The 25,240-nt window shown below is 38.1% G+C and overlaps 1 protein-coding gene and 1 long non-coding RNA gene across 2 annotated transcripts in view; one reads left to right on the top strand and one right to left on the bottom strand.

Moving 5' to 3' along the window:
- The window catches only part of LOC136864714 (uncharacterized), a 69,070-nt gene extending 48,387 nt beyond the window's left edge, over positions 1–20,683 (top strand). The window contains exons 3-5 of the long non-coding RNA XR_010859363.2: positions 1,963–2,083; positions 19,971–20,115; positions 20,306–20,683. This is a non-coding gene — a long non-coding RNA (uncharacterized lncRNA). The remainder of the gene's footprint in view (positions 1–1,962; positions 2,084–19,970; positions 20,116–20,305) is intronic.
- The window catches only part of LOC136864712 (peroxisomal acyl-coenzyme A oxidase 3), a 297,560-nt gene that overhangs the window by 81,572 nt on the left and 190,748 nt on the right, over positions 1–25,240 (bottom strand). The window contains exons 10-11 of the mRNA XM_067142046.2: positions 9,133–9,253; positions 8,567–8,806 (exon numbers count right to left, since the gene is read on the bottom strand). Of these exons, the coding sequence (XP_066998147.2) occupies positions 8,567–8,806; positions 9,133–9,253 (361 nt within the window). The remainder of the gene's footprint in view (positions 1–8,566; positions 8,807–9,132; positions 9,254–25,240) is intronic.

The following is a 25,240-nucleotide window of genomic DNA, read 5'->3' as shown; positions in this document are numbered from 1 at the left end:
AAGCACAACAAACTCATTCTCGGCTCTTGTCACCATCTTGTCTCACTGTACACTGCTCACCGCTGCTGTGCTCTCGTGGTAGAAATATGAAGTGAGACTTCAGCAGACCAAAACTTTGAGTTTTTCTACATGACTGTTGAGTTTCATGACCATATGTCAATTCACTGAGCTACAGTGAAATTATGAAATCCTTCAATCATTTGTAATAAGCCTGTATATCTTTCTCTCTGGCTGATGTAAGCCCTTGGCAGTTTTGTGAGAATTCTGGAACATCATGTGTCACAGCCAGGGGGTGGGAATTGCTATGCTGTTATGTAACTTGAGGTTAGTCCTGCATGTTTATGTTATGGTCTGCATCTCATTATCTATGTATGATAGGCATCCAAATATTGCTGATTTATATCCTCCTCCTAAATTCATATTGTTCGGGTGTTTAATTTCGATAGCCTCACAGAACTGCCTGTCGAGATTCCAAGAGATAGCTGCTAGGATCTTGGTCCTCTCAAATGATGTTTCATGTCTCGTTTCACAGGAATGCTTGGTTACAGCTGAAATATCTGTCTTGGTTTTCGGTTTAAGGAGGGTAGAGATCAAACGTTTAGTTTGACCAACGTAACCCGTTCTGCAGCTACATTCAATGTGGTTGACTCCAGGAGCCTGTAATTCTACTGTATTATGTCTTTTGCGGTTAACTTCCGGTGTTATTTATAGATGGTTTTATGTTATATTTCACCAGTATCTTGCAGATCCTGTTTGTAGTGTTTCTAAGGAAGTATCGCTGTTTTTGGGCGGGTGAATTCTTCCTTCCCTTTGTTTCCTTCTACGGTTCTGGTGCAGTGACTTGCTTAGCCTTCATGTTATAGTTGTTTAACGTTAGCCAGTTATTCTTTGTATACTTCGACGTTGTGTACACTGAGTGGTCATATACTAGGTCCCACCAGGAGCCAAATAAACAAGAGCCCATTTCCAAACAACACTTTGCAGCAAATATCGGTCAGACTTGAACTTCATTGATGTAACAGGATATGAAACAGAAGAATTCGCTGGAGACCCGATAGCAGTGGATAGACCTTGTTGCTCAATGTGTTCAACAGCACAGGAGGAGCTGAGAATGAAATCTAAGGCCTAATCCAAAAGTGAATGTTAGCAAACTATTCCCTACCCCAGTTAGGCCAGGGGAGCCACTGATCAGGCAAGTTCAGTCAGAGTTTACTTCTGGTAGGATAGTAAGTTCCTCCCTGCTCCTCTCTAAACAACAGCCAAGGGCTATCTATCCATGTCCATCATTGTTTAACTTAGGATATATCACAAGTTATGACGATTTAACATGGGTATAATACCAATATAATGGGTCCATTATTGGACATTATAAATTTTCAGGTTAACTCATTTCTACTGCCAGTGTTTCACCCCAGTGTGCTAATTTGGGCTCGCCAGTTGGTAAATAACACACTTTCCAAGACACATGGCTGGTGCATACCGAGGAGGCCACTGCGTAAGCTATTTGAAGCTACCAGCAGTGCCAAATCACTATGAGAGACTGTCTCTTTTGCAAAAGTGAAGATTGCCAGGGTATCAGATGATATGGATATCCATATTAACATGGGTATACCATTGGCTTGATAATTAAGGTACAGATCATAATTTAATGAACACATTAATACATATTTCATAATATCTGGTAAAATACAATTATACACTAAATACAAACAAGTCCAAATCAAGTCACAGAAAGACAAGAATACTAAAATGAACACACAATAGGTTGAACATCTGATAGGATAAACACAATGAAAGGTCAGTTTAGGGAGAGAAAGAAAAAAGAAAGAAAAAAAACGAAAGGACAAGGAAAATCTCTACTTCTTCATACACTGCCATCTTCAAATAAACTGGCTCTTTCATCAATCCCAGTTCTACATTCTTTTATTCTCTGACCCTGACAAGCTCATTTCTGCTTCCCAGCTTCATCAGGAGGACAGGCTTCAAAACTCAATCACGGCCGTTGTAACAGATCTTCAGTCTTGATGTGAGAAGTGTAGGATAAGAAGAAAGTCAAACATAGGAAAAGGGAAGGCACAAAAAGGTAAATATGAATACAGTTTTTCTTTTACCACCTGTATTATGTAATATCTGTCTATCCTTGCCACACAGTGTATACTAAATCAACATCTTTTTAAGCATACTAATATACAAGAGTACGGTTTTGTTTTACACAACATAATGAAACAAAATGCTACTTCCTAGGTTAACTGAAAGTTCATGAGGAGTTCAAATGTAATTGACAATACAATTCATCAACCACTTTCATCCATGAAGAAACTATACAGATTTATTTAGGTTATGTTTTATTTCTTGTTAATTAAATCCAGAATACTGAATGATTTTACTTGACAGTTTTGTGGCAAGCTTACAAAAGAGCTACAACTTAGTCTCAAAAACCAAAATGCACTAAAATTAAACTACAGTAGAAGTCCGTTATAGCAGGATTTTCTAACGGCAAAATATGTACTCACTATAGCGGATTGCAATTATATCTGATTTTTTGTAAAAGTTCAGGAAAAAACTGACACAGATTAAAATCGGTACGAAACGGCAATCTGTTTGTTCAAAACATGCATTTTCATAGATGATATCCACACTACGGCTTGTTATTTTTCGAATTCCGATATGTGAACGCGCATGTTCATTTTCATTCTGCAAAACTGTAGTATCATTCCAGAGGCTTCTGTGGCAAACGTTTCAGTTATTTTTAATTCAAACAGTGTCACCTAACCTAACTTAACTGTATATGGACTATGAAAACATATTTCAAGTGCCAGTAGAGAAATAATAACCTTCTCGCTATAAATTTATGAGGGAACAGCCTTTGAGATTTAACCAGACACGAGAAAATTGAACTAACCTCTCAAATCAGTGATGCACTCTGCGATATCTTGAGATCTATCACATTCTTACTTAATTCCAGTATAAGATTAAGCAATCGTTTACTTCAGCCATAATTTCTAACGGGTTAACAACATCTATCATCCATGTTATTTGATCGTTTATTATGAAAACGCATTCTCCTCTTTTATTTCAATTTTTTTTTTTTTTTTTAACAGAACACTAGTCTGTGGATGTTACTAATTGACTTTGACATCACCTTCGAATTTCTATAAAATACTTTCCTGCCTTAATACTTTACATATTTTATTATACATAATTCCCATACATGTTTCGAGAGCCAATTACCCTCTTCCTCAGCGGTGCCAAAACATCAATATTCTTTGGACTTGGTACATTGTAACAGATATGATGATGCTGATGATGCTCGTAGTTTAAAGGGGCCTAACATCGAGGTCATCGGCCCCAGATATACTTATCAACACAACAGTTGTATATAAAAATCTTGAAATTGTTAAAATATTTCTTTGTGTTTCAACTTACTTACTATGTCAACTTATTACAGACTTTAAATAGAAAATTTCTAACCATAAAATGGATATCTATTAAATTAGTCAACTATATGTTAAAATTTTAATCTGCTCTGCCCTTTGAACTTACGTCCTTATTACAGCTAAAAAGAACTAAAATGTTTCTTTGTGTCTAAGTTTACATTTACTTTGTCATTTAATAAAAACACTTAAAATAGATTTTTTAAAATAAATAAATAACATCTATTAAGTCAGTCACTATGTTGAACTTTAAATATTTCTGCTCTCTTCTTGAAACGTTTTTCTTTTCTTTAAGTCTGCTATATTTCTGAGACCTCTCATATAATTTGGAAATTACTCCTCTTAATCATGTCCAACCATGTCAGCCATCTTAACCGTCCAATTCTTCAGTTTCAACTAAATTTTCCACAAATTCAAATGGCATAACACTGGTCTGAACCAAACAATATGTACTCGCTTGCTGTCAATGACCTTAGGGGGCGAGCTGCTACTATGCTGCCGGTTACGTAATGACCTTGCTAGTCTTCAATCTCAAATGGTTACCAAATTTATTCATGAACAAAATATTATTACACTAGTATGAATCAAATAAATGTGTTCTTGCTCTTTGTTTGGATTCAGACTAGTGTAATAATATTTCGATTGTGAATAAATTTGGTAACCATTTGAGACTGAAGACTAGCAAGGTCATTACGTAACTGGCAGCATAGTAGCAGCTCGCCCCCTAAGGTCATTGACAGCAAGCGAGTACATATTGTTTGGTTCAGACCAGTGTTATGCCATTTGAATTTGTGGAAAATTTAGTTGAAACTGAAGAATTGGACAGTTAAGATGGCTGACATGGTTGGACATGATTAAGAGGAGGAATTTCTGAATTATATGAGAGGTCTCAGAAATATAGCAGACTTAAAGAAAAGAAAAAAAGTTTCAAGAAAAGAGCAGAAATATTTTAAGTTCAACATAGTGACTGACTTAATTTGGATGGGTTGCCACGCGCTGTTGGTGGGGGGTAAGGGAATGGAGGAGCGGAAAGGAACTGGCCACCGTACCACACGTAAACTCCGGCTTAGGAACACCTCTGCGGAGGTTCGGACCTGCCTTCGGGCAGAATAACCCTTACCCTATTTATTTTAACCCATTGAGCTCTGCATATTTGTTGGATTGAAACTGCATTGGCGCTGGGATTATTTTGGAGGAAATATAGTGTCGCTTCATATCGCGAGAAATTTCTTACTTACAAGACCATTAAAGATTTAAATATACATGAAAACAAAAGGCTTTCATACCACAAACTGCGGAACAAGGAATACTGTAAAACATTTTATTTTATTAGCATCATGGGATCGTACTCAGCCCGCCTGCTGAGCTGTAACACAGTCTTCTCTTTGCACTTCCTCTTCGATTTCCACATCTATTTGTTTTTCAGGAGTGTTGCTCACACTAGTACTAATATTACTACTAATTTCATTGAAAAAATTACATTCCTAATCATCATTACTTCCTAAAGGGGGTTATATATCGGTAAATATCAATTCTATAGTGGCAGCCATCTTGTTTACAAGCGAATCTCAAAGCTAGAGATAGCCCACTTCAAACTAATATTACCAAGCACACTATCGATATATATTAGCAAAGAGCATATAACATTGCAAAGAAAGAGTCCCTACACAAATCACAAATGCAACTCACTCTGCCATCTCTTGAGGGAAAGTTGAATTACGTAGTGAAATGAGACAACGGAACAGTTCTGTGGTCCGGCGTTTGGTCTACCGAGACGAAGCACGGAACGGTTCCGTGGCTCGAGCCCAATGAGTTAAAAAATCTATTTTAAGTGTTTTTATTAAATAACAAAGTAAATGTAAACTTAGACACAAAGAAACATTTTAGTTCTTTTTAGCTGTAATAAGGACTTAAGTTCAAAGGGCAGAGCAGATTAAAATTTTAACATATAGTTGACTAATTTAATAGATATCCATTTTATGATTCGAAAATTTCTATTTAAAGTCTGTAATAAATTGACATAGTAAGTAAGTTGAAACACAAAGAAATATTTCTACAATTTCAAGATTTTTATATGTAACTGTTGTGTTGATAAGTATATCTGTTACAATGTACCAACTCCAAAGATTATTGATGTTTTGGCACTGCGGAGGAAGAGAGTAATTGGATCTCAAAACATGTACAGGAATTAGGTATAATAAAATATGTAATGTATTGACAAGGCGGGAAAGTATTTTATAGAAATTTGAATATAAGTCAAAACGGACAGGAATAACCAACATGGTGAAAATAATCAATTCTATCACCTTCGCATGTCGACAAGAGAGATTGCTACGTACATAGGGAGAAAATGATACCGAAAATGATCGATCACATGCAATATAATTGCTGGAGTGCCTAAATAAAGCTAATGGAAAAAAATAGCACATGTTTAATCGCTCGTAATAACGGATGTATTAGTGGTAGTGTTCTCGCTATAAGCAGAGGATAATACATACGAGGGCTATGCCGAAAGTTTTTAGCAGAGTGTGAGAAGAAAATGTATTTGCAAAACAATTACAGCTTTTCAAAATACTCTCCATTAGCACGTATACATTTTTCCATTCTCTGAAACCACTTAGAAAACGTTTCAGTCCAAGCTTCTTTCGGGATGTCACTTGGTGCACTCTCGTACGCTGCAATGGCCTCTTCATCTGACGAAAACCGCTGCCCACGTATTTTTTCCTTGGTCTGCGGGAACAGAAAGAAGTCACATGGGGCTGGTCAGGTGAATAGGGAGGATGAGGTAACACTCGCACTTTTTCCTTTTCCAAAAAGTCCATTGTTCTGGCAGCCCTGTGTGCAGATGCATTGTCGTGATGCAGCAGAAAGTACCCACACTTGGACTTTGGGTGCTGTGACCTCCAAGTGGCGAGAACTTTGGGAAGACAGTCATTCATATACCATTCAGCACTGACTGTACGACGTGTGTCCAAGGTCGCAGAGGTGAGATGCTCCATTTTCGTAAAAAATGTTGCCACCATCTTCTTTCCGGAGCTCCGACTTCGAACTTTTGTGGATGGTTCCTCCCCTGGAAAGCACCACACAGAAGACTGTCTCTTGGTTTCAGGGTCATAATGGTAGACCCATGTTTCATCACCTGTGACGATATTGTACGCGTCTTCGGACTGCCCTCCATTGAATGTTTCTAGCATGAAATGACACCAGTCCACTCTCTCCTCCTTTTGGCTTTCTGTCAGGGAATGTGGCACCCAACGGGCACATCTCTTGGTAAGGCCTAAATAATCGTGGACGATGGTCTGCGCTGCCCTTGACCCAATATTTAAGGTCCCTTCAATGTCACAAAATGTAAGATATGGATCTGCTTTGATCATTTCCCTCACAGCATCAATGTTTTCTTGAGTCACAGCTGTTGCTGGGCAACCGGGACGAGGTTCATCTTCAATTGACTGCCGACCCCTTGCAAACTCGCGAAACCAATTTCCAACTGTGGCTCTAGAAGGGGCAGCCTCACCAAAAACAAGCAGCAAAGAAGAATGGTATTCTTCGGCACTTAATTTCTTTTTATCATAAAAAATCATTGCTCGAAAATCGCAGCGCGACAGATCCATCTTGCACCGTGTCTGACTCAGCACTGCCTGTGCTTTCTTCCCTCACTGTGGAGGAACTACCGCTAGGAGGGGTCGCGCGCACATGTTCCAAGGTCGAAAAACATCGCTCTTTCAAATGAAAATAATCCCATTGTCCTCAGAATTACGGTTTACGCGCTGCTAAAAACTTTCGGCATAACCTTCGTAGTTAATACAGGATGCTTCAACGGACAGAAATATCTGTTGTTATAACAGGGTTCTCACTATATGCTGTACTTGCTATAGCGGTCTTCTACTTCTTTCCTATGCTCCTTAACAAATTCAAATTGTAATGAAGTACTGAATTACTTATACTACCTTTGCTGTAATAAATTAATACCTCATGTTTGGAATATTGCAGTCACTGGCAAACAAATACAGTATAACAAGCTACAAGCTAACAACAAATGGAGAAACATAACGAGAACCTTCATCATCTGTCACCACTGATCTGTATTTAGGGCTACTGCCCATGTAGCAGATTCTGTATCAACTGCATCAACTCATAAATGACTTCAAATAAGTTGGAAATTTATCAAATATATCCCTTGGTAAATTATTCCAATCCCTAATTCCTCCTCCTATAAACAAATATTTGTCCCAATTTGTCTTCTCTGAATGCCAACTTTATCTTCATACTGTATAATGATCATTCCAATTTTTAAAAATTCCATTCAATCTTATTAGTCTACTACTGTTATTCTATGCCACTTCCCCATTACAGCTCAGAACACACCACTTAGCTCGGCAGCTAGTCTTCTTACTCCAAAGTCTACCCAGTCCAAAGTTAGCAACATATTTGTAACACTACTCTTTTTTCATGCTGCCTTCTTCTGGATCTATTCTAGTTCTTGAATCAAATAATCCTAGTGAGAGTCTCATACGCTGGAACCATACTAACATTGGGGTCTTACCAATGACATATGTGCCCTCCTTTACAACCTTACTACAACCCCTAAATACCCTCATAATCATATGAAGAGATCTGTAGCCTTTATTTACAACTTTGCTAATGTGATTACCCAATGAAGATCTTTCCTTATGCTGTATATCTTTTATTAAATGAAATTACTACCCTCTTAGTTGGTTTGTAATAGGAGTGGTACAACACTTACTCTCTTCATCTTAACTGAGCTGTCACCAGAATAGTTGTCATCCAAACATAGCACAAATAATATCGACTACTGTCATCATTCTGCGAAAAATTTATCTTTATGATATTACAGCATTTCTCGTAAGAGACTTAACACACAAACGAATGCACATTATAATAAAAAAGCATGTGACTAATGAGTGTCGCAGCTTCACTGTATCGTGCAACTGCCAAGAGTGAAATAATGTTGAACTCCGGCTAGCTCAGAAGACATAATCATTCATTTGTTTTTCATAAGTAGAAATGCCAATGTAAATATCAATTGTCATGTAAAATGTTTTAGTAGTGCACATGTAATACATAAAGGCTATTTTCAAAAAAGTACTAAATCAAGGGCTGGATGTACATACATGAATGAGACAGAACATCCTCCAATTTAGTGCCAGTGAATTTCTTCTTCAATATTGATTCTGCATTAGACAAAAACTGGACTGAGTTAAGAGGTGACGCTACTTCACAAGTTCCATTTTCAGTAGCTAATCTCCATTGTCTCAACAACCAGTTGCTTGCTTGTTGAACAAGTACGTTGTTATCTCCTTCATAAGTGACTTTTGCATCATGATTGTTGCGCAGTTCACCCAGTCCTGCAGCTGGAATGTCGTAAACAGCACTATTATTGAAGATACATTAAGAATATTCCAAGACAGTTTTGAAAAATTTACTGCATGTTTGGGAGAAAAAAGAAATTAGACTCACTCTCCTTCTGTGTGTATATGTGTGTGCCCACGCGTGTATGCGTGTAAAGGATCAAGAAAATATAGACAAGGGACTGATAATCCTATTGTTGTGCACCTTAAAACACACCACAAAATATAGACAATGATGGAGGTTTAAACCATGACAGCAAATTTCCTCAATGAAATATAATGAATAATACATGGATATCCAGACATGTACAGCATTATAATTGTAATACCTCTTAGGTAACCATTTCCTCCACATGCTTCCCTACATTCCTGTATGGCATCATTGCAGGTCCATGTCATAAGAGGTTTGCATGACGTTACTATAGCATGAATCTCTGCTACCATCACACTCTAAAACAAAACATGAAAAAGAAAAACATTGGTCAGCAAATATAATTATTTTTAAAAATAAAGTTCTGAATAGGATATATGTCTACAGGCATAAATAACACAAATTAGAGAAAACCTCATATGTATATCTTCCTTAAAATCAGTGTTATTTTAATGAACTAATAATTAATGTTACTGTTTTTACATCCTACTAACTACTTTTATGGTTTTCGGAGACCACAAGATGCCGGAATTTACTCCTGCGGGAGTTATTTTACGTGCCAGTAAATCTACTGACACGAGGCTGACTTATTTGAGCACCTTCAAATACCACTGGACTGAGCCAGGATCGAATCTGCCAAGTTGGGGTCAGAAGGCCAGCACCTTAACCGTCTGAGTCACTCAGCCTGGCAGTGATATTTTAGGTCACATGGTCACTTTAATTACAAGATACCACAAAGTCTTTTCTTTTTTTTCTGAACACATTTCTGGTAACTGACTGGATGATTCTATTTTTAATGACTGGACAACTATTCATACATCTTCCATAGGTCCTGGAAACTGGTTATTGATGTATCAAAGTATAAAATAAATTATAGGAACATAGTGATGAAGATACTGTAGGCTTAGGAAAATGCTATAATTCTGATCTTCACACCCACAAGTAATACAACAGTAATGTATATGAGAAGTCCTACATCAAATGAGATGTAAGACTAAGGGGAAGGAATGTACAGATTACTACTGTGCTCCAGTTCTTTCCTTCAGGGAAAAAATCAGAATCATTTCTGAGAGCTGCATTTGATTTTGCACCATGGCTATTATTTCACCATTTTCCCTACCAGATGCAGATAGGTCAGAGCAAGGATGATCCTCCCAATTTTACTCTATCTTTCCATCCCTTCCTAACCAGCAACATGTTGCAGTCAAGGTTTTATTACTTTATGGGGTTTTTCATAATAATGCTCTGTTTTTTAGTTTTTTTTTAAAACGCTATTTATTCGGGGCGTCGTCCTAAGAAGATCTTTTGCCCCGACTTTGCACCATATGTTGTGAACCTGCGTATTTGGAAATGGCGGAAGTGTAAAATGTTGAATGTGAGGAAAAGAACATTAAGGACAACACGAACACCCTGTCCCCAGGCCAGGGATATTAATCATTTACAATTCAAAACCCCTGACCCGACAGGGAATTGAACCCGGGGCCGCCGGGTGACAGGCGGACACGTTGCCCCCTACACCGCGGGACCGGACTTGCTCCAACTGTTAACAATATTAACAGATTTGGTAAAATGAACGTACTTAGAAGGTTTAATGCAATAACTTGGTTCCAATGCATCCAAATGACGGACTGGATGATGATACTTGTTTAAAGGTGGCGTCTAGGTCATCAGCCCCTAATGGTATGAGATGAAACAACATGTAATCATAATTAAAATATACCCACTGACTAGAATTTAAAAGATAAAGACGACGATGATAATGATTATAAATTTAAAATAATCAGTGAATCTAATTTGCAATGCCTTATTTTCTCACAAAATGATTTAAAACAAGTTACAATGTATTAAAATGAAATAAGGTATTGCCTCTGAAACAAAACAATATATTTCATTCAAAGTAAATATTTCAAAAACACGTTAAAAATATACAATGCTGGGCTGAGTAGCTCAGACGGTTGAGGCGCTGGCCTTCTGACACCAACTTGGCAGGTTCGATCCTGGCTCAGTCCGGTGGTATTTCAAGGGGCTCAAATATGTCAGCCTTGTGTCGGTAGATTTACTGGCACGTAAAAGAACTCCTGCGGGACAAAATTCCGGCACCTCGGTGTATCCGAAAACCATAAACATAGTTAGTGGGACATAAAGCAAATATTATTATTATTATTATTATTATTATTATTATTAATTAAAAATATACAAGATAGATAAAAAAGTTAAAAAAATAAAAACATGGAAAACAAAATTAAAAACAAATAAAACCTTCATATTGAAACACAATAAAACAGGCCACTATCCCTCAAAACATATGACGAAGTCTGCCGATTGCTCATCATCTCGTAGATTTTTTTATTCTTTTTGCTAGTTTCTTTACGTCGCACCGACATAGATAGGTCTTATGGCGACGATGGGACAGGAAAGGGCTAGGAGTGGGAAGGAAGCGGCCGTGGCCTTAATTAAGGTACAGCCCCAGCATTTGCCTGGTGTGAAAATGGGAAACTACGGAAAACCATTTTCAGGGCTGCCGACAGTGGGGTTCGAACCTACTATCTCCCGAATACTGGATACTGGCCGCACTTAAGCGACTGCAGCTATCAAGCTCGGTATATCTCGTAGATTGAGGAAGATGGTACTCAGAAGTTTTAGACAAGTACACCAGGGGGGGGGGGGGGCTTCTCCCTTCAGTAAGGAGTGCGTTGCTATACCATGCCTGATCTGAAGATGACATAATACCACTGCTACTCTCTGAGAAACCCGAAGGGAAGTCTTCCATACCATCGTAGTTCCTTAGATTGTTCTCAGCTTATTTGAAAGAGGGGTGGCCTGCTAATCCATCTCCCAATGGGACATAACCAAATATCTTAGCTGAGAATATCACTAGCTGGAACCCTGTAAAGCAATGGGAGCAATATGGCCGCCACCTTGGCAGCCCTATCGGCCAATTCATTTCCCGCTACACCAAGTGGCTTGGAAGCCACAAAAACGTGATTATAGTGCAAGCACTCCAACACCTGGCCAGCAGGTCCTGGAGCCCCTGCACCAGAAGGTGCTGCAAGAACATGCATCAATAGATTGTAGTGAACTCAAGGACTCTGTACACAGCAGAAGGTGCCGACATTCACTATACAGTGTGCACTGCAGAGCTTCACAGATAGCAGAGAGCTCTGCTGTGTACACACTACAGGTTTCCAGCAGAGGAAAAAGGAAATTATTACTAACGACAAACTACCGAGTCTGGACACCGGCTAACAACGGAAAGGAAGAGCTTCCAATACATAGAGGGGTCCATGTTCACTTTTGGGCCATTGTGCAGATCCAGGATGATTTTAGGTAGTCTTATTAAGCACAGAGGTTCCTTACTTGGTCGTCTAACAAGACAAGGAACTGAAGGTACATCAAACAATCTGTAACTGTTATCCAAGTGTATACCAACCAGCTGCGATGCTTGTGGATAAGCAGCATACAACCAATAGTTTCCACTGTGGAACACACAGGGATAGCTTAGGTGAAGTAGTATCTGTTGCAAATTCGCAGCATAAGACAATAGCGTCTGTTGGTGTCTAAGGTGTAGGGGCAGCACACCAGATTCAGCGAGCAGGCTAGCAATGGGGCTTGTATGGAATGCTCCCATTGTCAACTTAACTCCACTGTGGTGGATGCTATTCAGTTTCACAAGGATGCTTTGCCTTGCTGATCCATATGCTACATTGTTGTAGTCCAACCTGGATAAAATGTGTGCCCTAAAACACTGTAGGAGCGCCACATGGTCAGCCCTCCACGTAGTGCCACTAAGAAACTTCAAAATATGCAACTTTTTAGCACGACTTTTGACTGATGAACGTGCGGCTCCCATGATCAACTTACTATTGAAAAGGAGCCCAAGGAATCGTTACGTGTCAACTAATGGAAGAGCAACTCCCCCTAAATTAAGTTTTTTTTTACAATTGGTTTTAGGTCGCACTGACAGAGATAGGTTTTTCTGACGGCGATAGGATAGAAAATGGCTAGGAGAGGGAAGGAATCGGCCATGGCCTTAATTAAGGTACAGCCTCAGCCAGCATTTGCCTGGTGTGAAAATGGGGAAACCACGGAAAACCATCTTCAGGGCTGCCGGCAGTGGGGTTTGGAACCCACTACTGTATCTCTCTAATGCAAGCTTTCAGCTGCGTGCCCCTAATCACACAGCCAACTTGCTCGGTCCCTAAATAAAACTCAAGATGTGGATGAAGGGCGCGCTTCTGGCAGAAGTGAACAACGGAGGTCTTTGAAGTTGAAAACCAAGTCATGTTCTAAGGTCCACTGTTCCACTTTCCTAATAGCTTGATTTAATTGTCATATTTTGTGAGCTATAATGCAGAGCAAAATCATCCACATATAGTGATGGTACGACTGCTGAACCAGCAGCAGCGACAATACCGTTTATAGCTATCGCACACAGAGTGACACTGAGAACTGATCCCTCTGGGACTTCATTTTCCTGAACGTGGTATTGCAAATATGCCCTCCCTACCTGGACATGGAATAGACGAAGAGACAAAATAATTCACAATATGACGGACTGACTGGAGAAAATCTAGGAATGTCCAAAAAGAACAGCAACTAGTTTCAAAAATGGATGATCCAACAGCTGAAACAATTTTCATTATGAGACAAAATATAGTCGCTGCTGGGGAAAAATCTCCTATATGCAGCAATGGGTGAAAATAAGATTTTGGTACTACTGGAAAGCCCATACTGCATTCTATAATCTTACCTAAACATCCTATGCGACATTTCAAAGTTATAGCTGCTACTCCAGAGAATATTCTACCTCCTACCCGACAGATTATTCATTAATTCATGCTGTCATAAAGGAAGCAAAACAATGTAGTTTACAAGTAACATGTTAAGTGAGAGTGTAAGTTTACAGGTATGAATCTGCAAGTGCGCTTGTGTGCGTGCGTGCGTGCGTATGAGTGTGGGATCATGTATTTATGTACTGTATCATTATTCCTTCTATCATTGTAATCTGAACTACTGTATTAATTTGGTAAACACTTTAAAACAATAAATGATGTAGTTTAATAAAATAAATCTCCTGTGTTATTTTGCAAAACATGAAATCTCCTTCATGCAACTTCTAACAGAATCATATTAATTTTGTAGCGAATATCAACATTCTGCAGATATTTAAACATCAAACATAAGCTAAGGGGTAATGATAAGCAATAAATGTCCATAATCTTAATCTTTAACTGCATCTCTTAAAAACGAAGGAATTTTTTAGTCTTTCCTGTAAAATTTTGCTTTAGGCGTAGCAGGTTTCTTCCCAGCAGTAACGATATGGAAGAGCACTGGAAGTAGGGAAATGATATGACATTTATTAATTTAGAAAGAGCCTATGATAGGAATTCCAAAAAGAAAACTTGAAAAAGTCTAGTACAGAAAGATATTGGAAAGGATGGTAGAAGCAGTGTATTTCAAATACTGTGGTTATGTCAAGACAAATGTGCAAAACCAGAATGACTTTTAATTGAGACCAGATTTAGACAAAAAGTGTACCATCACCTTTATTGTTTGTAAACAAGACAAAAATTTTATGTGGCATGATACTGTGATCAATGCCATAAAACCAACACTTTTACAAAGAATCTGCTCGCATTTCAGCGACATGTCTTGAATTTAAGGAACATGCATGATTATAGCATGGGAGCAATAGGAAACGGTGACAAAACTCCTGTATATTTTTAAATGCCTGAGGAAACTACGGTCAACAAAGCAGGCGACAAAACTGTTCAAGCTCAAACTGCAGGGGCCAGAAAAACAGCATTGTACTATAATGTTGTGCATCACCACTGATGGGGATGAACTAATGGCTTTTGCAATTTTTAAGTGAAAAGCACTCCCATGGGAAAAGCTGCCCCCTGGGATGCAAGTGAGAGTGCAAGAAAATGAGTGGACTGGTTAAAAACAGTATGGTTTCATCATCCTGGTGCTCTGTTATGTTAGCCATCCAAGTTGAAGATTGACAGCTTCCATAGTCACTTGACACAGAAAGTGAAAACGATGATGAAAAAACAGTGATCTGACATGGTTGTAATTCCTGGTGTAATGACAGGAATACTGCAACCACTAGATGTCTCCATCAACATGCTGTTTAAGGCACATTTGCTGCGTATCTACCGCGAATGTAGGTGCAATTCTAAGGAAATTACATCAAGTGGATGACTCAAGAAACCTTCAGTTTCTCAAATGTGTGAATGGATCCTGGATGAGTAGAAATTAATCCCAACAGAGATAGTAGCCAAGAGCTTCAAAACCACGTCAATTGCCAACACAGTGAATAGGACCGAAGATGACGCATCATCTACAAGTAGCAGTGACAGTGATGAAGTGTCAAGTTATGAATACCTTAAACTATTTTAATCATATTTAGATGCAGTAGGTTCTATGGTATGTAGATGCTAATGCTTTATACTAGTATTCTAAACTAAAGGGTGTTTACTGTGTTTATTTTTAAAATTCAGAGTACAAGCCGCACCCAATTTTTACCTACACGTGTAAATACGGTATGCAGCTTCTGAAGAGGAATTACACAGCTTCATTGAAGAATCTGCTACTTTCTTGACAAAAACTCAGTTTGACCTTTGGAACTGGGAGCACATAGGTCAAGATTCTTTTAAAAGGACTCGTCAGATTCAGGAAAAATCTCAGTGCTGGGACTTCTAGGAACAAGATACAAGATATCCTTTATTGTGAGAATACTGTTGTGATGAAGAATGATGAGAAATTCACTAGGAGAAACATACTGGCTGCTTTGCAGATAATTTTTAATCCTATAGGTTCACTTGCCCTGTTACGCTAATACCAAAGCTACTGTTACAGGCAAGCTGGAAGAAGAAAATGAGCTGGGATGATGAAATGGAAGCTGACATGAAAAATAAATTGAAAATTTGTCAGGAGGAGGTGGAAGTATTTTCTGAAATAAAAATCCCAAGAAAAATCATGACAAATGAAGAACATAACTGGAGTCTGAGTATTTTGCAAAGCAAGTTATTTGATTACGCGGCAGTAGTATACCTGCATTTCAAAGATGATGAAGTATGTTACGCTTTTCTTTGCAAACTCTTGTGTTGCACCGTTGAAGAGGATAACCATTTCATAGCTGGAACTCATGGCGCACTTAATACGAGCTTTCTTGTTCATTCAGTTAACGAAAATTTAAGAGTTCTGAATCCTTCCAGGTTTAATAATAATAATAATATTTGTTTTACGTCCCACTAACTACTTTTTAAGGTCTTCGGAGACGCCGAGGTGCAGGAATTTAGTCCCGCAGGAGTTCTTTAATGCGCCAGTAAATCTACCAACACGGGACTGTCGTATTTGAGCACTTTCAAATACCACCGGACTGAGCCAGGATCGAACCTGCCAAGTTGGGGTTAGAAGGCCAGCACCTTAACCGTCTGAGCCACTCAGCCTGGCAACCTTCCAGGTTTTAGTGGCCTGATTCCATGACTGCACTCTGCTGAAGGAAAGGAAAAGAAGTCTGGAGAACTTACATCGTGAACTGTGCCAGAGAAATTAAACAGTCATAAAATCCTGATTGCTGTCATCATGTACCGGGAGCGAATAATTTTTCTGAAAATAGGGGATGTTCAGCAATTAATCTCCTGTCCTCGAAATGGTAGGAGGAACCACCTTTGTTAAAGAAATCATGAATCTCAATGGCAAAACGAGAATGTAGAGCCTAATATGTAAGGATTAATGAAGAAAGGGAAAACTGTATTTCAACCGTAATGATTTCTACCAAGACAAAATAAATGGTATCTTACATATTTTTCAATTTATATCAAATGCCTGGATTCTAAGATTTATTCAGAATACAAACATAAAAGAAGAGAAGATAAAATCAGCAGAACTACAGGAAGGACAAAAGACAATTTTGAAGATAGTTGAACAAGAGATGCTTAATGGGAAGGAACACACTTCCAATTCTCTAAAGGAGTTTGAAGACAGGCATCGATTGCTATGTGTACAGACAAGAACAGTAAGAAGGAAAGATGAAGAACAATTCCTACCACCGTACCTGCTGCAGTCCAATCATAAATTAGTTCACATATTGATACTGGAAAAAACACAGAATTACCTCACGCTAGAGTACAAGTCCTACTTTCTGCACTATGAGAACGTTTCTGGATAATAAATAGTAGAATAACTATAAGGAAAGAAATTTCTGGTTGCATCAGTTGCAGGAGATATCAAACAGAAGGACTTAATACAGAAGCTGCATCATTACCTGAAGATCGGGTTCATAATGCTGCAGTTTTTTAAACAGTTAGTGTGGACTTTGCAGGCCCCTTGTATATTTGAGGAGGTGAAAAGGTGTAGATTTTAATATTAATTTTTGCCATTCTCAGAGCTGTTCACTCTGAATCAGTGAAGTCTTTATCAACTTTACGGTTTCTGCAAGTGTTAAGAAGGTTCATTGCTCGAAGAGGAAGACCATCTTATTTAGAGTGATAACAGTACAAACTTCGTAGGCACTGAAAATGTATTCAGTCAAATAGATTGGACCAAGTTAAACTATGGGACTACTAGTATGAGAATTATCTGGAAGCTAAATCCACCAACAGCAGCCTGATGGGGAGGATTTTGGAAAGTACAATTCAAATGCTGAAGAAGTTACTGCATTGTTCTTTAGATTATGAAGAAATTTTATCGGTATTGATGGACTGTGATGCAGTGATCAACTCCTGGGCTTTGACCTATATATGTGTGCGTGCGCAAGAAAAGGGACTACTTCTCGGTCAACAGTTCACGAAATAATTGTAAAAAACCACCGAAGAGAGTAAAATGTTGAATTTTCATTTTTGATACCTATGTATTGCTTAGACAGTCATCTATTCACTGCGTGAATTTAAAAGCCCTCTGATAATAATCACTGCTGAAACATGAGGTTTATTTAATATTAAGAAGAGGGACCACCTTTCGCATCGTAGGCGAGGGTCCACACACTCACTCCCTCGCGCTCATAGGTGCGCAAGCATAAGATGACTTGGATGTCTTATGATAAATAAACCCTAGCTGGGCACTTTTAATAAAGGTAGTAGGTTTCATAAACATCCTCTCTGCTCCAAACCTTATTATTCATGTAGTTGTGTATTTAAGTTTATTAAAACATTTTAATAAACTTGACTAGGTTCCAAAATAAGGAGTAATAATTCTCACTATGTCAGGGCCTAGTGATGCAGCAGATGTTATTGTGAAAGCTTTAAAACAATATACAGACAGTGACTTGACGCCGGAACTATCAAATTTTATTTCGGATTATTTCAGTGCACCCCTGGAGTTTGAAAGTGAAAATTCTGGTGAGGATAGTGATTTTGAGGAAAGTGAACCTTTTGAAATATCCACAACAGACGAGTTGCAGGAGGACGCTGTTGATGCGGACGTAAGTGAGGCCACACACCGGACGCGACAACATCTGCAACGCAACATGAAAAAAGACTCACTTGTTTGTCGCACTCGTGATGCAGACTTGTACCCGCACAACACAGAAGCATGTGTCTGCATCAATACGCTACGCATTATCAGCTGTTAACATGGCCTCCTCGAGTGAAGATGTTTTGCTGTACATGTGGTTGAAATTGCGTAACAAGAGGAAAAGAAAATTGATTCACGATTTTAATATGTCATGTGCTCAGCATGGTGCTTATACCTATGCGCATGATTTACTAAAAGATCCAGTAAAATTCCAGTCATACTACCGAATGTACCCCGAAAGCTATACAGAACTTCTTCAGAAAATTTCTCTATTATTAAGAAAACAAGACACAAACTACAGGAAGGCTATAAGTCCTGATGAAAAGCTACTTATAACACTAAGGTAAGTTTAAAGCTTAGAATAATAATTTGTTATTAAAAAAATTAAATTATTTATTAGATAATTAACACAGCTGTGACGAAGTATATAAATAATATATGGCAATGTTTTGGTTTTTTCACTTATAACTCTATACCACACAATGCTGTCTTTGTAACTACGCCTTATCAGTATGAGTGACCACGTTCTTCCTTGTTTTCTTCTGGTAAATTCACAGCATACGATAATGGTGAGATAGTATATGAGGAGCCCGGCTGTCCACCATCGTATTGCAATACGGAAGTTGAAGGATGGGAATGAGTATCACACTACAGTGAACATTAGTGGCTGATCCGTTAGAGCATGTCACTGAATTTTTGCTGCACAAGCAACTTAAATGAGCTTTTAGTTGCAGGTGATAATTTAGCCACATCTGGTAGTAGGCTTTTGAAAAACAACTTATCTGGGTTATTACACTCCGCTTCAGCTGTACGTTTTGCTTTCATCTGAAGATATGAAGAGAAAACTTTGTCAATATCCATATTCGAGGCGCTTCTTTTTGTATCTCTTCTATGTGTTTCAGGTAGCGGCTGCATAATTTCTTGAGCACTATTCTCATCATCACTTTCTTCTGTCATGGTCGCTGATGATGTTTGTTCCCCTGTAGCAGATTTCTCCTCTTCAAATGGATTTTCTACGTTTCCCACTTGTCTTCTTGATTTTGTAAATGGTGTCAAAAATGCCAAGTAGTCTGCAAGATAGTAGGGCTTTTTGGTTACTGCTGCTGAACCACTGGTAGGAGCTTGCCTTAAGTATCTGGAGAAACAGTTCCTACAGTTTCTCCATTTGTCTTTACAGGTGACCACTGCAATGAGAAAATACACTTATTATCATTATTATTATTATTATTATTAATAATAATTTTTTATTTATTTATTTTATTTCATATAAAGGATGTCCTTGAGGGCAGAGCCCTATAGTAGGACTATACATACAACAGCTATACCACGGAATGCTTCTTAACACATACAAAATAAATTCACAACAAACATTTTATAACAAAAACAGTGCAATTCAATTATATTCAATTTATAGAAGGTAAGTATCTGAGTGCAATTGTCAATAGTTTAATTTGGCTGAATTTTTTTTTTTACAAGCTTTTCTAAATTTATTTCCAGGTACTTAGCTACTGGCAACAGCTTCAGATGCTTGAGCTTTCAGTTTGAAATAGGAGAAACAACAATCGGCAAAATTGTGGATGAAGTGTGTTCGGCAGTATGGACAACACGTCAACCTGAGTTTATGCCTGCACCGTCAAAGGAGGTATGGGAGAATATTTCCGAAAGATATTTGTAACTCTGGAATATGCCTAACTGCATTGATGCCACAGACGGGAAACACATTCATATCCAGTGTCCCAGAAACAGTGGCTCATCCTTCTGTAACTACAAGGGCTATTTTTCTATTGTTCTATTAGCTTTGGTTGATGCAGATGGGTTTTTCATTGTTATAGAAGCTGGTGACTATGGCAGAAATAGTGATGGTGGCGTGTTGCAAAACTCAGCTTTAGGAAGAAACCTTCAGCAGGGCACACTGAATATACCTGATCCCAAGAGGCTACCGAAAGATGATGATCACTGTTCACCATTTCCTTATTTTTTCGTTGGTGATGAAACTTTCCCATTACAGAAGCATATCATGAGACCCTATCCTCGAAGAGATCTTACAAATGAAAGGCGGATTTTTAACTATAGGCTTAGCAGAGCTAGAAAGAGTGCAGAATGTTGTTTTGGTATGCTTGCTTCTGAATTTAGAGCTCTCGGTACAACTATAGCCTGCAAACCTGATAAAATAGACAACATAACACGAGCAATTTGTGTCCTGCATAACTTCATTAGACTAAAAGACGGCGTTTTTAGTGAACCGAGTGTAACAGATAAGGATTAAAATACTGACAATACGATGTGTGTGTTGCAGAGATTGCAACCCTGTAACAGAAGAGCAACAGCTGAGGCTCTTGATTTAAGCAATCACTTGTGTTCTTACTTTATTTTATTTTATTTTTTTTTTTGCTAGGGGCTTTACGTTGCACCGACACAGATAGGTCTTATGGCGACGATGGGATAGGAAAGGCCTAGGAGTTGGAAGGAAGCAGCCGTGGCCTTAATTAAGGTACAGCCCCAGCATTTGCCTGGTGTGAAAATGGGAAACCACAGAAAACCATCTTCAGGGTTCCCGATAGTGGGATTCGAACCTACTATCTCCCGGATGCAAGCTCACAGCCGCGCGCCTCTACGCGCACGGCCAACTCGCCCGGTGTTCTTACTTTATGAAACCAAATGTAGCCCTTTCTTGGCAGAATAAGTATGCTATAGAATAAATATAAATATAGCTGCACTATACATCATTATCAGTAATTCTGGTATCATATAAATAATGCACAGTAGAGTTTTCCACCTATTCAATACTAAGTTGTATTTACAATATTTACATTACACGGGACTAGTTTCAACCCTTCTCGGGGTCATCATCAGCCATATTAAAACATACAAAATTTTTGGTGAAATCCTGAAATATGTTTTTTAGCAGTAAGAGTCTTATGAAAATATAATTTTACAATATGAAGTGTGGTTGAAATGTTGCAAATGAAAATGAAATATTACGTGTGATAAGGTGATATTAGGTGATATTATGTGTGATAAGGTGCTCTGTGAACACCTTATTGGTACTTTTGTTCCAGAATTCTCTGCATGTATAATGTACTTGTATTTAATTATTACTCACCTACATCACACGTAATATTTCATTTTCATTTGCAACATTTCAACCAGACTTCATATTGTAAAATTATATTTTCATAAGGCACTTACTGCTAAAAAACACGTTTTAGGATTTCGCCAAATATTGTGTAGCCTATGTTTTAATATGGCTGATGATGACCCCGAGTAGGGTTGAAACTAGTCCCGTGTAATGTAAATATTGTAAATACAACTTAGTATTGAATATGTGGAAAACTCTACTGTGCATTATTTATATGTTATCTCAGTTCAATACGGACCAACAATATGAAGTTCATAACCCTTAATAATAGTAATTCTGGTTGCCCAAGAAATGTTTATTCTTACATAATTAAACATGTCATTACTGTACATAGTTCTAATTAATAAATATGTTACTGAATGTAAGTTACTTACCATTTAAATTTAATTCTTTGGACACTGCATGCCACGCTTTATCCACCTCATTCTTATTCAAATGTCCTAGTAGCGAATAATCATATATTATTCGATATTTCTCCATGGATTGCACTAATTTAACGTTGATTAGTTCTTCTTTCATGCTGGCACTTATTTGATTCGTTCTTCTATTCATGCTGGCACTTGTGTTCACTGGCACTGCTCAGAAAACGCAGGAACAAAACTATACCAGAAAGTGTTTGCTTAAGACATGACGCATAGAAATGGAACATGCAGTGTCTTCTCGCCTGTGTCTGCAACAGGATGCTGATGACATCATCAAGACGCAGACCGGTGTGTGGCGATTTTTGTTTTTCCATTGCTTATCACCGTGCTCCTTTCTGATGTGTCATGTTTCTGTTTCGCTGACGTGACTTGACGCGTCCGGTGTGCGGCCTGCCTAAGTGTTCTGCACGATGTTCCCAAAGTTCAAACAGCCTCCGAATATATGGAGGAGGTTAAAGAATTTATAAATAAGGGTTGTGGCTGTACAAGAAATTGCACTGGTCTTTTTCCTGAAAGCTTCATTCATTCTTCGAGAATAGAATGTCAGGAACTGGATTACAATTGTGGAGAACATGTCAATCACCACCACGTATTAATGATGGGTGCGAGAGAATAGAAAGAATTCCTGTATAACCTTCGTCTTGGTATTCCATCTGGCGTACATTTTGCAGTAACATAGTAGTTCAGAATCCCAAGACTGATCTTTGTATGACTGTAAAAGCAATCAAACTGTAATAGTGAAACTGTCAATTATGGATGAGGAGGAAAAAAGAAATCTGATGAAGAAGGCTATACAACATCTTAATCACGTCCAAGTAGAGTAGACTGCTTATAAAAAAAAAAAAACATAGACAATTGCAGACAATGAATTAGACTACTGGAAACTCCTTTGTCTCTTGGGCCACATAGCTGTAACACATACAAAGGCACAATGCCTTATAGTTATGATTTTGCCCAACAGGTTCACATAGCTCGCGACGACGCCAAGAATGTAAGATCACAACTTAAACATACACTAGGGAAGCTGACCCACACTAACGTTTTTGTAGTGAACGTGCCCCACAGGCATGATTTGAGTAGAGACTCGTGTGTGAACATTGAGGTGGACAAGGTCAATACAGATATTGTTAAAATTTGTAAACATTTTCGGAATACTCAGGTTATTGAATGCAGCAGTTTTGAGAGATACTGTTATACAAAACATGGCCTCCATCTAAACAATTCAGGTAAACGAAAGATAGCAAATATTGTTCTAGATTTTATTAATCTTAAGATATGTACTGTAAAACAGGCAACTCCCTTGAGTTATAATACTGACCAGGAAAACTAGTAGAAAGAGCCAGCTGTACTTCAAGCTGGCTCAGTCAACTAGAAAAAGAAACTCAGGATAGTAAGGAATTTCAAGTTACCCAATTGCAACAGTCAAGTTTTAGGGAGGAAGGGGGTCTGAGATTGCTCTTGGTAAACTGTCAAAGTGTAGTAAATAAACAATTAAAATTCGGTACATTGATGGAATCTTATGAGACTGATGTGGTGATAGGAGTGGAATCGTGGTTGAAAGAAGGGGTGGGTAATAGAGAAGTATTTCCAGAAGGGTACACAGTCTATCGTAGAGACCGAGGAGATAAAAAGGGAGGGGGGTGTTTATTCTGGTGAAGGAAACTTACTGTTCACATGAGTGGTTTACCGATGAAAGGGATGAAATATTAGGGATAAAATTAGTTTGTGATAATATGAAGGAGGTGGGAATTATAGGAACATACAGGCCTGGAAGAGAGGAAAGAGACATGGAAATCTTTGAAAAAATAATAGATTATACTCATAAAAACAATAATAATGATATGGTAATAATTGGGGGAGATCTAAATTTGCCTGAAGTTGAATGGAAAGGAGTTGCAAGTGAAGCCCATGAACAGAAACTGGCAAATAAGTTAATTTGGGAGGGAGGATTTACACAAGTAGTACAAGAACCGACTCATCTCAATAACTTACTAGATGTATTCTTGGTTAAACCACGGGAAATTGTTGATAAAACTGAGGTAATTGAAGGAATAGGAGACCATAAGGCTGTAATAATGGATGTAGGACTCGTACCAAAAAGGCTTAATAAGAGGGCTACACAAGACAAGAAATTGTACAGAAAAACTAAAGTTGATGAATTTGGGACTTACCTTAAATCACAATTCAGTTGTTGGATAAGTGAAGGGAGTAACGTGGATACACTTTGGGCTAAATTTAAAGGAATTATTTGGGAAGGAGAGAAGAGGTTTGTACCTGTTAAGAAGGGTAAAATGACCTCAGACCCTGTTTACTATACAAGGGAAATAAGAAAATTAAAAAGAAAATGTAGAATAGTAAACAGGAAAATCAAAGAGGGTAGGGAGAGTAGAGAAACTAGAAAACAGCTAATGAGGGAACTGAATAGAGTGAAAAAGGAAGCAAAAGAGAATTATATGAATGGCATACTTCAAGAGGGTAATGACCACAAAGGGAAATGGAAAAAGCTGTATTCATATATCAGGAATCAAAAAGGAAAAGGAGTCCAAATTCCTACAATGGTGGGAGAAGGGGGTGAACACTATTTAACAGATACTGAGAAAGCAAACCTATTTAGTAGGGAATTTAGAGATTCAGTAGATGATTGTCAAGAGTTGGAAACCGAAACAGAAGATAGAGAGGGAGAGAGACAGAGGGAAACAAGAAGCTTCTCATTCACAAACGAAGATATTTTCAGAGAAATCCAACTGCTTCAGCAAGGAAAAGCTGCAGGAAGTGATCAAATTACTGGGGAGGTATTAAAGACAATGGGGTGGTACATAGTGCCTTATTTAAAATTTCTCTTTGACTATGTCATAAATAATAGTGTAATACCAAAGGATTGGAAGGAATCTATAATAATACCAATTTATAAAGGAAAGGGTGATAAAAGGAAACCAGAGAACTACAGACCAATCAGCCTGACCAGTATAGTTTGTAAAATTCTGGAGAGTTTAATATCGAAGTACATCAGAGGGATATGTGATGATAAAAATTGGTTCATGAGGAGCCAGTATGGATTTAGAAAGAAATTTTCTTGTGAGGCACAACTGGTGGGATTTCAGCAGGACATATCAGATCAGTTGGATTCAGGAGGTCAGTTAGATTGCATAGCCATAGATCTTTCCAAAGCCTTTGATAGAGTGGAACATGGAATATTATTACAGAAA

This window comes from Anabrus simplex, chromosome 2 (genome assembly GCF_040414725.1).
Source record: "Anabrus simplex isolate iqAnaSimp1 chromosome 2, ASM4041472v1, whole genome shotgun sequence".
Taxonomy (NCBI): Eukaryota; Metazoa; Arthropoda; class Insecta; order Orthoptera; family Tettigoniidae; genus Anabrus; species Anabrus simplex.
Note: the sequence above shows the minus strand (reverse complement) of the source record. Positions and strands in the feature narration are given on the sequence as shown.